Genomic DNA, 14,866 nt, shown 5'->3' on the forward strand with positions numbered 1-14,866 from the left:
GAGCCTCACAGGGGACTCATGGTCAGGGAGGCATTTACCACCTGAGCAGGGTTTCCAAGGCATGCAGGTCCTGAGGGGAATGGCCGGTGACTGGGGTCACTGGAGCAGCTGGTCCCCAAGGCCTTGGACTTGAAAGGCGTGTCTGTGGCACCAGCCTGGGGTGTCGAGGGCTGGGACCTGTGTAGGCCAGGATGGCCCCACAGGCATAAGCTCGTGGCACTGTGTGTTGAGAGGCCAAGCATGGCAAGCTTGCCTGGCCTGTGGGTGGGGGTGCAGAGGCCCAACCCGAGGCAGCAGCGATCCCCGGACGAGCCCTTTCTTTGCCTGACGTATGTGGAGCAGGCACCTACTCTGGCTGGTGGGCTAAAGCAGGAAGCCAGGCTGCAGTACCTGCCAGTGTGGCATCCTCAGCCCTACCAGGCGACAAACAAGGTGGCAAACAGTGCCAGCACTTCATGCCCAGGGCAGAATACAAGTTTCTGTGCTGGCCATTTGCCTGGATAGTAATGGCACAGTCCAGAGAGGGCTGTGCCCTGGGAGACCGCATGAGCCTGCTCAGCTCAAGTGTGTCATAGCGTTCCAAGGTCTTTCATGGGTTCTGCAGAGGCCTCAGGCCTCCTCTTGACGATGGCAAAGTGTGGCTCCCATGGCTGGCTTCAGGGTGCACGGGTGTGGCACGGCAGTCCCCCTCTTGAGGGCCCTCCTGGCTTCTTGACTCCTGAGGAAGGATACCCAGTGGTTGTGTTCCTCGGGGCTTTCAGCAGGGCTCTGGTCAAAGAAGCTACCCTGGCCAGAGACCTTGTCTCTTTGGCACGGTACTGGTGAGGTGAAAGGGATATTCTCAGTCTCACTTGGACTTGGGCACAGTGTGTCTCATGTCCTCTCTGGTGGGCTGCAGACTACTCTGCGATGGCCTTGCGGTCAGGCACGGGCCTGCGAGGTCTGAGGGCAAGCCCAGTACCTCGGCCCCATGGGCTATTTGGAAGACATCTGCCTCCCCGTGGGAAGGAGATGTATTCTCCTCTCATTGTGACCCTGTCCTGTGGGGCTACAGCCTAGCGCTCTCTGTGACGGCCACGCTGGTGTTCCTGGCCTGTCGGAATGGGCCACGTCGCCTACAGAGGGCCACATCCTTGCAAAGGCCAAAGCCTGGGGGCAGCTGCCGTCCCTGGAGCATCCTGACACTGATGGGAGCATCCGTTGGGATAAGGGCAATGAAGGGACTTTCTGTGAAAACAGGAACACACTCCTGAGGACGGGCAGCCCAGGGGATGCTCGTTCCATTGCAGCCTAGGGCCCTGGTGCGCACTGGCCCTGGACTTACTGACACCATGGGCAAGAAAGCACCCATGGTTCGGTCGCGTTTGGCACCATATTCGGTGGAGGCTAGGACCATGTAGCCTAGCCATTCAGGGCATTCTGGCAGAGTGGAGAAGAAATGCACCTGTTGTTGTGTGGGTGCCTCGGAGGGCTCAGCTTTGGCTTCAGCCCCGTAGCTGCAAGCCAGGGTGGCCGGCCTAACTGTGGGTGGTTGTTAGGTTTTCCTTGGACCCTTGAGTTTCCATCCTGTGCTGGGGTCCACAGTCCACGTTGACAGGGTGGCCAGTGGAGGAAGAGGATGCATGTCCGGGCCAAGGGCACTGCTTGGCCAGAGTGGCTTTGGGAGAGGGAAACACTAACCAACATTAGTGGCCCAGAGGCATCCAACATGGCTCCCTGGTGTGCAAGGCCACCAGTCCTGTGCTGTTGTGTGGTGGGACGCCAGGGCCAGGATCTGTGCACCAGGCCTGCTCTTGGGGGGCCACAGGCTCAAACGGCGGGGCGTCAACACATGCCTCCTAAACCAATCTCCCAGTGCACTCAGACCCTCCATGCACATGAAGAGATACATGCTCATGCTCCTACAGTCCCCTGAACCCACAGCTTCTTGCCTATCTACAGGCTGCCCCCAAGGGACTGAGGGAAAGAACAGGCAGAGAGGTGCAAGTCATGCTAATGGATTCCTTCTGCCCTGTGTGGAGACTGGAACCCCTGGGTAAATTGCCCATGCCCTGGGGGATTGCTCCACTTTTCTCAGGTGCAGTCGACATGCCAAGCTCGCCATCGACTGAGAGAAGATGCATCTCTGGCACCTGACTGCCCGTGGCTAGCGTATCTCCCGGAAGAAGTGTGGTCCACTATGTACAACTTCACGAAAGGAGCACTGAGACGGTAAGGCTACTATAGTGTCAATTGTGATGCTGGCTTTAGGCTTTCCAAAAAACGCCTGAGAGGCAGCTAATGAACGTGATCGGAAGGGCAAGTAGGATTTGCAACTCGGAGGCGCCTGTCCGATCCTCCGGCCCAGTGGCGTGGCTCTGCATGGCCCGGGCACCGGGAGGACCCTGAGTCCCTCGGCTTGCCCCTCTGAGCCACCCGGCCCGCCTGGGTCAGCCGGCCAGGCGGCCCTGAATGTGCTCAGATCGATGATGACTCCCTCAACAGCATTCCTTGGAAAAGCTGAACAAAATGAGTGAGAACTCCCTCCCGTCGTTCTCATCGAAACTGAGGTCCAGCACGTTGTCCGCCCCAGGGAAGGTAAGCGTCAGGGACAGCAGGCTTCCCATTGGCCACACTGCTTCAAGCACCAGCACCCACGGCCTGCGCCTGGGAGAGGCTCGCGGGGTGTCTCCGGGTCAGGGAGCCGTTTCCCCGCCTTAGCAGGCTTCCCACGGCTCGCAGGGCCTGAGGGCAATGAGCGGCATCTGAGGTCGAGTGGGGCAGCTGGTGCCCAAGGCCTAGGACTTCAAAGGCGTGTCTGTGGCACGGGCCCTGGGAGCCGCGGGCAGGGACCTGGCTGGCAGGGCCTGCGGGCGGTGGCTGGCGACTGGGGTCGAGTGGGGCAGCTGGTCCCCCAAGGCCTAGGGCTTCAACGGCGTGTCTTGTGGCACCGGCCCTTGGGAGTCGAGGGCTGGGGCCTGCGAGGGCCCGGACGGCTGTGCGGGCCTTAGCGCGCGGCGGTGTGTGTTGAGGGGCCGAGCGTGGCAAGCCTGGCAGGCCGTGGGGGGCGCGGGAGCCCCAGCCAGCCCGAGGCGGCGGCCATCCCTGGACGAGCCCTTTCTCTCCCTGACTTACGTGGAGCGGCCCCTGGCTCGGGCTTCTGGGCCAGGGCAAGAGGCCGGGCTGCGGCACCGGCCAGGTTGGAAACATCGGCCCTGCCCGGCGGCCACACAAGGCGGCGAGTGGCGCCGGCGCTTCGGGCCCAGGGTGAAGTCGGCATGCCGTGCCGGCCGAAGGCCAGAACGGCAATGGCACGGTCCGGAGGGGACCGCGCCCTGGGGGAGTGCCCGGGCCTGCTCAGCCCTGGTGTCTCGTTGCGTTCCCACGTCAGTCGTGGGTTACGCGGAGGCCTGCGGCCTCCTCCCGTCGATGGCAAAGCTAGGGGCTCCCAGGGCCGGCTTCAGGGTGCACCGGTGTGGCACGGCGGTCCCCCTCCTCAGGGCCCTCCTGGCCTCTGGTCTCCGGAGGAAGGGCGCCCAGGGGTGGTGGCCTTTCAACAGGGGCTTTCCACAGGGCCCCGGCCAAAGAAGCTACCCCCCGCCCCGGGCAGGGCCTGCCACGGAGGCATCGTCTCCTCGGGCACGGAGCTGGTGAGGCGAAAGTGACACCCCGGGAGGGACTGTCCCTTGGAGTCGGGCACAGTGTGTCTCCCGTCCTCTCGGGTGGGCCGCAGATTCCTCTGCGGTGGCCTGGCAGGCAGGTGCGGGTCTGCCAGCCCTGAGGCCAGGCGCGGTGCCTCGGCCCCGCGGGCCGCTTGGCAGAGGTCCGTCTCCCCTTGCGAGGGCGACGTGATCTCCTCTCGCTGTGGCCCTGGCCTGTGGGGCTGCAGCCCTTGCGTCCCCTGTGAGGGCCACGCTGGCGTTCCTGGGCCGTGGGCGGGGGCCACGTGCGTCGCCTGCCGCGGGCCGCAACCTTGCAGAGGTCAAAGCCCGTCTGCGGCTGCCCTCCCTGCAGCTTCCGGCCGTCGGCGGCGGGGTCCGTTTGGCAGAGTTCGCGGGAGGGGATTTCCATGCAGGTGGGAACACACTCCCACGGAGCGGGCAGCCCAGGGAATGCTCGTTCCCTCGCGGGCCGGGGCCTTGGCGCCGGCGTTAGTTGGGGGCCGGGCCCGTGCAGCCTAGCCGCCCCGGCCCTTCTGGCAGAGTGGAGAGGTGGGGGCACCGTTTGTCCCGTGGCCGCCTGGGAGGGCTCTGCCTCGTCCTCTGCCCCGTAGCCTGCGGGCCAGGGCGGCCAGACTCCCTGTGGGCAGTTTTTGGGTTTTCCTGGGACCCCTGAGGTTCCGGAACATCCAGCGCTGGCTTCCAGGGTGCACGTGGAACGGGTGGGCAGCGGCGGGAACGGATGCGTGTGGAGGTCGGTGGGCACCGCGTGGCCAGAGAGGGTTTGGGAGCGGGAAAGCCTGGCCAACGTCAGTGGCCCAGAGGCGTCCAGCGCGGCTCCGTGGGGTGCAAGGCCACCGGGCCTGTGCCGTCGCTTGGCGCGACGCCGGGGCCAGGACCTGCGCACCAGGCACGCGTGCCCTTGCCCTTGCAGGGACCACCCAGGCCGCCCGGCTCAGCAGCCCCCTACACCCCCTAGCCCAGCCTCCCAGCACACACGACCCTCCGTGCGCACGAAGAGGCACGCGCTCCTGCTCCCACAGTGCCCTGCGCCCGTGGCTTGTTGCCCGTCCGCAGGCGGCCCCAAGGGGCCGAGGGACAGGACAGGCAGACAGACGCAAGGCGTAGTCACGGATTCGTTCTGCCCGGCGTGGCGAGCGGAGCCCCTGGGTAGCTTGGTCACGCCCGCGGGCGATTGCTCCCCCTTTCTCAGGTGCAGTGGCCACGCCAGGCTCGCGGTCGGCCGAGAGAAGAAGGCCTCCCTGGCCCCCGAGTGCCTGTGGTTTGCGGTACGGCCGGAAGAAGTGTGGCCCGGAACGGGCACCTTGCTGACGGGAGCGTCCGGACGGTAAGCCTTCCCTGGGTGTCCGCTAGTGCCCCTTGGCTTTAGGCTTTCCCGGGGCTGCCCGAGAGGCCGCTAGTGCAGGTGGCCCGCTGGGCGTGTGGGGCTTTGCTGCCAGAGGGGCCTGTCCGTTCCTCTGGCTCAGTGGCGTGGCTCTGCACGGCCCGGGCACCGGGAGGACCCTGAGTCCCTCGGCTTGCCCCGCTGAGCCACCCGGCCCGCCTGGGTCAGCCGGCCAGGCGGCCCTGAATGTGCTCGGATCGATGATGACTCCCTCAACAGCATTCCTTGGAAAAGCTGAACAAAATGAGTGAGAACTCCCTCCCGTCGTTCTCATCGAAACTGAGGTCCAGCACGTTGTCCGCCCCAGGGAAGGTAAGCGTCAGGGACAGCAGGCTTCCCATTGGCCACACTGCTTCAAGCACCAGCACCCACGGCCTGCGCCTGGGAGAGGCTCGCGGGGTGTCTCCGGGTCAGGGAGCCGTTTCCCCGCCTTAGCAGGCTTCCCACGGCTCGCAGGGCCTGAGGGCAATGAGCGGCATCTGAGGTCGAGTGGGGCAGCTGGTGCCCAAGGCCTAGGACTTCAAAGGCGTGTCTGTGGCACGGGCCCTGGGAGCCGCGGGCAGGGACCTGGCTGGCAGGGCCTGCGGGCGGTGGCTGGCGACTGGGGTCGAGTGGGGCAGCTGGTCCCCCAAGGCCTAGGGCTTCAACGGCGTGTCTTGTGGCACCGGCCCTTGGGAGTCGAGGGCTGGGGCCTGCGAGGGCCCGGACGGCTGTGCGGGCTTTAGCGCGCGGCGGTGTGTGTTGAGGGGCCGAGCGTGGCAAGCCTGGCAGGCCGTGGGGGGCGCGGGAGCCCCAGCCAGCCCGAGGCGGCGGCCATCCCTGGACGAGCCCTTTCTCTCCCTGACTTACGTGGAGCGGCCCCTGGCTCGGGCTTCTGGGCCAGGGCAAGAGGCCGGGCTGCGGCACCGGCCAGGTTGGAAACATCGGCCCTGCCCGGCGGCCACACAAGGCGGCGAGTGGCGCCGGCGCTTCGGGCCCAGGGTGAAGTCGGCATGCCGTGCCGGCCGAAGGCCAGAACGGCAATGGCACGGTCCGGAGGGGACCGCGCCCTGGGGGAGTGCCCGGGCCTGCTCAGCCCTGGTGTCTCGTTGCGTTCCCACGTCAGTCGTGGGTTACGCGGAGGCCTGCGGCCTCCTCCCGTCGATGGCAAAGCTAGGGGCTCCCAGGGCCGGCTTCAGGGTGCACCGGTGTGGCACGGCGGTCCCCCTCCTCAGGGCCCTCCTGGCCTCTGGTCTCCGGAGGAAGGGCGCCCAGGGGTGGTGGCCTTTCAACAGGGGCTTTCCACAGGGCCCCGGCCAAAGAAGCTACCCCCCGCCCCGGGCAGGGCCTGCCACGGAGGCATCGTCTCCTCGGGCACGGAGCTGGTGAGGCGAAAGTGACACCCCGGGAGGGACTGTCCCTTGGAGTCGGGCACAGTGTGTCTCCCGTCCTCTCGGGTGGGCCGCAGATTCCTCTGCGGTGGCCTGGCAGGCAGGTGCGGGTCTGCCAGCCCTGAGGCCAGGCGCGGTGCCTCGGCCCCGCGGGCCGCTTGGCAGAGGTCCGTCTCCCCTTGCGAGGGCGACGTGATCTCCTCTCGCTGTGGCCCTGGCCTGTGGGGCTGCAGCCCTTGCGTCCCCTGTGAGGGCCACGCTGGCGTTCCTGGGCCGTGGGCGGGGGCCACGTGCGTCGCCTGCCGCGGGCCGCAACCTTGCAGAGGTCAAAGCCCGTCTGCGGCTGCCCTCCCTGCAGCTTCCGGCCGTCGGCGGCGGGGTCCGTTTGGCAGAGTTCGCGGGAGGGGATTTCCATGCAGGTGGGAACACACTCCCACGGAGCGGGCAGCCCAGGGAATGCTCGTTCCCTCGCGGGCCGGGGCCTTGGCGCCGGCGTTAGTTGGGGGCCGGGCCCGTGCAGCCTAGCCGCCCCGGCCCTTCTGGCAGAGTGGAGAGGTGGGGGCACCGTTTGTCCCGTGGCCGCCTGGGAGGGCTCTGCCTCGTCCTCTGCCCCGTAGCCTGCGGGCCAGGGCGGCCAGACTCCCTGTGGGCAGTTTTTGGGTTTTCCTGGGACCCCTGAGGTTCCGGAACATCCAGCGCTGGCTTCCAGGGTGCACGTGGAACGGGTGGGCAGCGGCGGGAACGGATGCGTGTGGAGGTCGGTGGGCACCGCGTGGCCAGAGAGGGTTTGGGAGCGGGAAAGCCTGGCCAACGTCAGTGGCCCAGAGGCGTCCAGCGCGGCTCCGTGGGGTGCAAGGCCACCGGGCCTGTGCCGTCGCTTGGCGCGACGCCGGGGCCAGGACCTGCGCACCAGGCACGCGTGCCCTTGCCCTTGCAGGGACCACCCAGGCCGCCCGGCTCAGCAGCCCCCTACACCCCCTAGCCCAGCCTCCCAGCACACACGACCCTCCGTGCGCACGAAGAGGCACGCGCTCCTGCTCCCACAGTGCCCTGCGCCCGTGGCTTGTTGCCCGTCCGCAGGCGGCCCCAAGGGGCCGAGGGACAGGACAGGCAGACAGACGCAAGGCGTAGTCACGGATTCGTTCTGCCCGGCGTGGCGAGCGGAGCCCCTGGGTAGCTTGGTCACGCCCGCGGGCGATTGCTCCCCCTTTCTCAGGTGCAGTGGCCACGCCAGGCTCGCGGTCGGCCGAGAGAAGAAGGCCTCCCTGGCCCCCGAGTGCCTGTGGTTTGCGGTACGGCCGGAAGAAGTGTGGCCCGGAACGGGCACCTTGCTGACGGGAGCGTCCGGACGGTAAGCCTTCCCTGGGTGTCCGCTAGTGCCCCTTGGCTTTAGGCTTTCCCGGGGCTGCCCGAGAGGCCGCTAGTGCAGGTGGCCCGCTGGGCGTGTGGGGCTTTGCTGCCAGAGGGGCCTGTCCGTTCCTCTGGCTCAGTGGCGTGGCTCTGCACGGCCCGGGCACCGGGAGGACCCTGAGTCCCTCGGCTTGCCCCGCTGAGCCACCCGGCCCGCCTGGGTCAGCCGGCCAGGCGGCCCTGAATGTGCTCGGATCGATGATGACTCCCTCAACAGCATTCCTTGGAAAAGCTGAACAAAATGAGTGAGAACTCCCTCCCGTCGTTCTCATCGAAACTGAGGTCCAGCACGTTGTCCGCCCCAGGGAAGGTAAGCGTCAGGGACAGCAGGCTTCCCATTGGCCACACTGCTTCAAGCACCAGCACCCACGGCCTGCGCCTGGGAGAGGCTCGCGGGGTGTCTCCGGGTCAGGGAGCCGTTTCCCCGCCTTAGCAGGCTTCCCACGGCTCGCAGGGCCTGAGGGCAATGAGCGGCATCTGAGGTCGAGTGGGGCAGCTGGTGCCCAAGGCCTAGGACTTCAAAGGCGTGTCTGTGGCACGGGCCCTGGGAGCCGCGGGCAGGGACCTGGCTGGCAGGGCCTGCGGGCGGTGGCTGGCGACTGGGGTCGAGTGGGGCAGCTGGTCCCCCAAGGCCTAGGGCTTCAACGGCGTGTCTTGTGGCACCGGCCCTTGGGAGTCGAGGGCTGGGGCCTGCGAGGGCCCGGACGGCTGTGCGGGCTTTAGCGCGCGGCGGTGTGTGTTGAGGGGCCGAGCGTGGCAAGCCTGGCAGGCCGTGGGGGGCGCGGGAGCCCCAGCCAGCCCGAGGCGGCGGCCATCCCTGGACGAGCCCTTTCTCTCCCTGACTTACGTGGAGCGGCCCCTGGCTCGGGCTTCTGGGCCAGGGCAAGAGGCCGGGCTGCGGCACCGGCCAGGTTGGAAACATCGGCCCTGCCCGGCGGCCACACAAGGCGGCGAGTGGCGCCGGCGCTTCGGGCCCAGGGTGAAGTCGGCATGCCGTGCCGGCCGAAGGCCAGAACGGCAATGGCACGGTCCGGAGGGGACCGCGCCCTGGGGGAGTGCCCGGGCCTGCTCAGCCCTGGTGTCTCGTTGCGTTCCCACGTCAGTCGTGGGTTACGCGGAGGCCTGCGGCCTCCTCCCGTCGATGGCAAAGCTAGGGGCTCCCAGGGCCGGCTTCAGGGTGCACCGGTGTGGCACGGCGGTCCCCCTCCTCAGGGCCCTCCTGGCCTCTGGTCTCCGGAGGAAGGGCGCCCAGGGGTGGTGGCCTTTCAACAGGGGCTTTCCACAGGGCCCCGGCCAAAGAAGCTACCCCCCGCCCCGGGCAGGGCCTGCCACGGAGGCATCGTCTCCTCGGGCACGGAGCTGGTGAGGCGAAAGTGACACCCCGGGAGGGACTGTCCCTTGGAGTCGGGCACAGTGTGTCTCCCGTCCTCTCGGGTGGGCCGCAGATTCCTCTGCGGTGGCCTGGCAGGCAGGTGCGGGTCTGCCAGCCCTGAGGCCAGGCGCGGTGCCTCGGCCCCGCGGGCCGCTTGGCAGAGGTCCGTCTCCCCTTGCGAGGGCGACGTGATCTCCTCTCGCTGTGGCCCTGGCCTGTGGGGCTGCAGCCCTTGCGTCCCCTGTGAGGGCCACGCTGGCGTTCCTGGGCCGTGGGCGGGGGCCACGTGCGTCGCCTGCCGCGGGCCGCAACCTTGCAGAGGTCAAAGCCCGTCTGCGGCTGCCCTCCCTGCAGCTTCCGGCCGTCGGCGGCGGGGTCCGTTTGGCAGAGTTCGCGGGAGGGGATTTCCATGCAGGTGGGAACACACTCCCACGGAGCGGGCAGCCCAGGGAATGCTCGTTCCCTCGCGGGCCGGGGCCTTGGCGCCGGCGTTAGTTGGGGGCCGGGCCCGTGCAGCCTAGCCGCCCCGGCCCTTCTGGCAGAGTGGAGAGGTGGGGGCACCGTTTGTCCCGTGGCCGCCTGGGAGGGCTCTGCCTCGTCCTCTGCCCCGTAGCCTGCGGGCCAGGGCGGCCAGACTCCCTGTGGGCAGTTTTTGGGTTTTCCTGGGACCCCTGAGGTTCCGGAACATCCAGCGCTGGCTTCCAGGGTGCACGTGGAACGGGTGGGCAGCGGCGGGAACGGATGCGTGTGGAGGTCGGTGGGCACCGCGTGGCCAGAGAGGGTTTGGGAGCGGGAAAGCCTGGCCAACGTCAGTGGCCCAGAGGCGTCCAGCGCGGCTCCGTGGGGTGCAAGGCCACCGGGCCTGTGCCGTCGCTTGGCGCGACGCCGGGGCCAGGACCTGCGCACCAGGCACGCGTGCCCTTGCCCTTGCAGGGACCACCCAGGCCGCCCGGCTCAGCAGCCCCCTACACCCCCTAGCCCAGCCTCCCAGCACACACGACCCTCCGTGCGCACGAAGAGGCACGCGCTCCTGCTCCCACAGTGCCCTGCGCCCGTGGCTTGTTGCCCGTCCGCAGGCGGCCCCAAGGGGCCGAGGGACAGGACAGGCAGACAGACGCAAGGCGTAGTCACGGATTCGTTCTGCCCAGCGTGGCGAGCGGAGCCCCTGGGTAGCTTGGTCACGCCCGCGGGCGATTGCTCCCCCTTTCTCAGGTGCAGTGGCCACGCCAGGCTCGCGGTCGGCCGAGAGAAGAAGGCCTCCCTGGCCCCCGAGTGCCTGTGGTTTGCGGTACGGCCGGAAGAAGTGTGGCCCGGAACGGGCACCTTGCTGACGGGAGCGTCCGGACGGTAAGCCTTCCCTGGGTGTCCGCTAGTGCCCCTTGGCTTTAGGCTTTCCCGGGGCTGCCCGAGAGGCCGCTAGTGCAGGTGGCCCGCTGGGCGTGTGGGGCTTTGCTGCCAGAGGGGCCTGTCCGTTCCTCTGGCTCAGTGGCGTGGCTCTGCACGGCCCGGGCACCGGGAGGACCCTGAGTCCCTCGGCTTGCCCCGCTGAGCCACCCGGCCCGCCTGGGTCAGCCGGCCAGGCGGCCCTGAATGTGCTCGGATCGATGATGACTCCCTCAACAGCATTCCTTGGAAAAGCTGAACAAAATGAGTGAGAACTCCCTCCCGTCGTTCTCATCGAAACTGAGGTCCAGCACGTTGTCCGCCCCAGGGAAGGTAAGCGTCAGGGACAGCAGGCTTCCCATTGGCCACACTGCTTCAAGCACCAGCACCCACGGCCTGCGCCTGGGAGAGGCTCGCGGGGTGTCTCCGGGTCAGGGAGCCGTTTCCCCGCCTTAGCAGGCTTCCCACGGCTCGCAGGGCCTGAGGGCAATGAGCGGCATCTGAGGTCGAGTGGGGCAGCTGGTGCCCAAGGCCTAGGACTTCAAAGGCGTGTCTGTGGCACGGGCCCTGGGAGCCGCGGGCAGGGACCTGGCTGGCAGGGCCTGCGGGCGGTGGCTGGCGACTGGGGTCGAGTGGGGCAGCTGGTCCCCCAAGGCCTAGGGCTTCAACGGCGTGTCTTGTGGCACCGGCCCTTGGGAGTCGAGGGCTGGGGCCTGCGAGGGCCCGGACGGCTGTGCGGGCTTTAGCGCGCGGCGGTGTGTGTTGAGGGGCCGAGCGTGGCAAGCCTGGCAGGCCGTGGGGGGCGCGGGAGCCCCAGCCAGCCCGAGGCGGCGGCCATCCCTGGACGAGCCCTTTCTCTCCCTGACTTACGTGGAGCGGCCCCTGGCTCGGGCTTCTGGGCCAGGGCAAGAGGCCGGGCTGCGGCACCGGCCAGGTTGGAAACATCGGCCCTGCCCGGCGGCCACACAAGGCGGCGAGTGGCGCCGGCGCTTCGGGCCCAGGGTGAAGTCGGCATGCCGTGCCGGCCGAAGGCCAGAACGGCAATGGCACGGTCCGGAGGGGACCGCGCCCTGGGGGAGTGCCCGGGCCTGCTCAGCCCTGGTGTCTCGTTGCGTTCCCACGTCAGTCGTGGGTTACGCGGAGGCCTGCGGCCTCCTCCCGTCGATGGCAAAGCTAGGGGCTCCCAGGGCCGGCTTCAGGGTGCACCGGTGTGGCACGGCGGTCCCCCTCCTCAGGGCCCTCCTGGCCTCTGGTCTCCGGAGGAAGGGCGCCCAGGGGTGGTGGCCTTTCAACAGGGGCTTTCCACAGGGCCCCGGCCAAAGAAGCTACCCCCCGCCCCGGGCAGGGCCTGCCACGGAGGCATCGTCTCCTCGGGCACGGAGCTGGTGAGGCGAAAGTGACACCCCGGGAGGGACTGTCCCTTGGAGTCGGGCACAGTGTGTCTCCCGTCCTCTCGGGTGGGCCGCAGATTCCTCTGCGGTGGCCTGGCAGGCAGGTGCGGGTCTGCCAGCCCTGAGGCCAGGCGCGGTGCCTCGGCCCCGCGGGCCGCTTGGCAGAGGTCCGTCTCCCCTTGCGAGGGCGACGTGATCTCCTCTCGCTGTGGCCCTGGCCTGTGGGGCTGCAGCCCTTGCGTCCCCTGTGAGGGCCACGCTGGCGTTCCTGGGCCGTGGGCGGGGGCCACGTGCGTCGCCTGCCGCGGGCCGCAACCTTGCAGAGGTCAAAGCCCGTCTGCGGCTGCCCTCCCTGCAGCTTCCGGCCGTCGGCGGCGGGGTCCGTTTGGCAGAGTTCGCGGGAGGGGATTTCCATGCAGGTGGGAACACACTCCCACGGAGCGGGCAGCCCAGGGAATGCTCGTTCCCTCGCGGGCCGGGGCCTTGGCGCCGGCGTTAGTTGGGGGCCGGGCCCGTGCAGCCTAGCCGCCCCGGCCCTTCTGGCAGAGTGGAGAGGTGGGGGCACCGTTTGTCCCGTGGCCGCCTGGGAGGGCTCTGCCTCGTCCTCTGCCCCGTAGCCTGCGGGCCAGGGCGGCCAGACTCCCTGTGGGCAGTTTTTGGGTTTTCCTGGGACCCCTGAGGTTCCGGAACATCCAGCGCTGGCTTCCAGGGTGCACGTGGAACGGGTGGGCAGCGGCGGGAACGGATGCGTGTGGAGGTCGGTGGGCACCGCGTGGCCAGAGAGGGTTTGGGAGCGGGAAAGCCTGGCCAACGTCAGTGGCCCAGAGGCGTCCAGCGCGGCTCCGTGGGGTGCAAGGCCACCGGGCCTGTGCCGTCGCTTGGCGCGACGCCGGGGCCAGGACCTGCGCACCAGGCACGCGTGCCCTTGCCCTTGCAGGGACCACCCAGGCCGCCCGGCTCAGCAGCCCCCTACACCCCCTAGCCCAGCCTCCCAGCACACACGACCCTCCGTGCGCACGAAGAGGCACGCGCTCCTGCTCCCACAGTGCCCTGCGCCCGTGGCTTGTTGCCCGTCCGCAGGCGGCCCCAAGGGGCCGAGGGACAGGACAGGCAGACAGACGCAAGGCGTAGTCACGGATTCGTTCTGCCCGGCGTGGCGAGCGGAGCCCCTGGGTAGCTTGGTCACGCCCGCGGGCGATTGCTCCCCCTTTCTCAGGTGCAGTGGCCACGCCAGGCTCGCGGTCGGCCGAGAGAAGAAGGCCTCCCTGGCCCCCGAGTGCCTGTGGTTTGCGGTACGGCCGGAAGAAGTGTGGCCCGGAACGGGCACCTTGCTGACGGGAGCGTCCGGACGGTAAGCCTTCCCTGGGTGTCCGCTAGTGCCCCTTGGCTTTAGGCTTTCCCGGGGCTGCCCGAGAGGCCGCTAGTGCAGGTGGCCCGCTGGGCGTGTGGGGCTTTGCTGCCAGAGGGGCCTGTCCGTTCCTCTGGCTCAGTGGCGTGGCTCTGCACGGCCCGGGCACCGGGAGGACCCTGAGTCCCTCGGCTTGCCCCGCTGAGCCACCCGGCCCGCCTGGGTCAGCCGGCCAGGCGGCCCTGAATGTGCTCGGATCGATGATGACTCCCTCAACAGCATTCCTTGGAAAAGCTGAACAAAATGAGTGAGAACTCCCTCCCGTCGTTCTCATCGAAACTGAGGTCCAGCACGTTGTCCGCCCCAGGGAAGGTAAGCGTCAGGGACAGCAGGCTTCCCATTGGCCACACTGCTTCAAGCACCAGCACCCACGGCCTGCGCCTGGGAGAGGCTCGCGGGGTGTCTCCGGGTCAGGGAGCCGTTTCCCCGCCTTAGCAGGCTTCCCACGGCTCGCAGGGCCTGAGGGCAATGAGCGGCATCTGAGGTCGAGTGGGGCAGCTGGTGCCCAAGGCCTAGGACTTCAAAGGCGTGTCTGTGGCACGGGCCCTGGGAGCCGCGGGCAGGGACCTGGCTGGCAGGGCCTGCGGGCGGTGGCTGGCGACTGGGGTCGAGTGGGGCAGCTGGTCCCCCAAGGCCTAGGGCTTCAACGGCGTGTCTTGTGGCACCGGCCCTTGGGAGTCGAGGGCTGGGGCCTGCGAGGGCCCGGACGGCTGTGCGGGCTTTAGCGCGCGGCGGTGTGTGTTGAGGGGCCGAGCGTGGCAAGCCTGGCAGGCCGTGGGGGGCGCGGGAGCCCCAGCCAGCCCGAGGCGGCGGCCATCCCTGGACGAGCCCTTTCTCTCCCTGACTTACGTGGAGCGGCCCCTGGCTCGGGCTTCTGGGCCAGGGCAAGAGGCCGGGCTGCGGCACCGGCCAGGTTGGAAACATCGGCCCTGCCCGGCGGCCACACAAGGCGGCGAGTGGCGCCGGCGCTTCGGGCCCAGGGTGAAGTCGGCATGCCGTGCCGGCCGAAGGCCAGAACGGCAATGGCACGGTCCGGAGGGGACCGCGCCCTGGGGGAGTGCCCGGGCCTGCTCAGCCCTGGTGTCTCGTTGCGTTCCCACGTCAGTCGTGGGTTACGCGGAGGCCTGCGGCCTCCTCCCGTCGATGGCAAAGCTAGGGGCTCCCAGGGCCGGCTTCAGGGTGCACCGGTGTGGCACGGCGGTCCCCCTCCTCAGGGCCCTCCTGGCCTCTGGTCTCCGGAGGAAGGGCGCCCAGGGGTGGTGGCCTTTCAACAGGGGCTTTCCACAGGGCCCCGGCCAAAGAAGCTACCCCCCGCCCCGGGCAGGGCCTGCCACGGAGGCATCGTCTCCTCGGGCACGGAGCTGGTGAGGCGAAAGTGACACCCCGGGAGGGACTGTCCCTTGGAGTCGGGCACAGTGTGTCTCCCATCCTCTCGGGTGGGCCGCAGATTCCTCTGCGGTGGCCTGGCAGGCAGGTGCGGGTCTGCCAG

The 14,866-nt window shown here is 68.7% G+C and overlaps 1 protein-coding gene and 5 non-coding genes across 21 annotated transcripts in view; all 6 read left to right on the forward strand.

The window, feature by feature from the left end:
• The first annotated feature begins 2,447 nt into the window (after positions 1–2,447).
• Positions 2,448–14,866, forward strand: part of LOC123582616 (collagen alpha-2(I) chain-like) — a 55,616-nt gene continuing 43,197 nt past the window's right edge. For 12 of the 16 annotated variants that reach the window (XM_045448900.1, XM_045448904.1, XM_045448899.1 and 9 more), the window contains exons 1-9: positions 2,448–2,577; positions 4,852–4,986; positions 5,263–5,355; positions 7,630–7,764; positions 8,041–8,133; positions 10,408–10,542; positions 10,819–10,911; positions 13,186–13,320; positions 13,597–13,689. In XM_045448900.1, the coding sequence (XP_045304856.1) occupies positions 2,509–2,577; positions 4,852–4,986; positions 5,263–5,355; positions 7,630–7,764; positions 8,041–8,133; positions 10,408–10,542; positions 10,819–10,911; positions 13,186–13,320; positions 13,597–13,689 (981 nt within the window). In that variant the 5' untranslated portion in view covers positions 2,448–2,508. The remainder of the gene's footprint in view (positions 2,578–4,851; positions 4,987–5,262; positions 5,356–7,629; positions 7,765–8,040; positions 8,134–10,407; positions 10,543–10,818; positions 10,912–13,185; positions 13,321–13,596; positions 13,690–14,866) is intronic. The other 4 variants (XM_045448910.1, XM_045448909.1, XM_045448908.1 and 1 more) reach the window with 4 other exon arrangements.
• LOC123584626 lies at positions 2,460–2,553 on the forward strand. Its single transcript, XR_006705581.1, has one exon. It is a non-coding gene; the product is annotated as a small nucleolar RNA SNORD116 (small nucleolar RNA).
• On the forward strand, positions 5,238–5,331 carry LOC123584618. The gene has a single exon (XR_006705574.1). It is a non-coding gene; the product is annotated as a small nucleolar RNA SNORD116 (small nucleolar RNA).
• On the forward strand, positions 8,016–8,109 carry LOC123584621. Its single transcript, XR_006705576.1, has one exon. It is a non-coding gene; the product is annotated as a small nucleolar RNA SNORD116 (small nucleolar RNA).
• Positions 10,794–10,887, forward strand: LOC123584622. The gene has a single exon (XR_006705577.1). It is a non-coding gene; the product is annotated as a small nucleolar RNA SNORD116 (small nucleolar RNA).
• LOC123584623 lies at positions 13,572–13,665 on the forward strand. Its single transcript, XR_006705578.1, has one exon. It is a non-coding gene; the product is annotated as a small nucleolar RNA SNORD116 (small nucleolar RNA).

Source organism: Leopardus geoffroyi, chromosome B3, assembly GCF_018350155.1.
Source record: "Leopardus geoffroyi isolate Oge1 chromosome B3, O.geoffroyi_Oge1_pat1.0, whole genome shotgun sequence".
Classification (NCBI taxonomy): Eukaryota; Metazoa; Chordata; class Mammalia; order Carnivora; family Felidae; genus Leopardus; species Leopardus geoffroyi.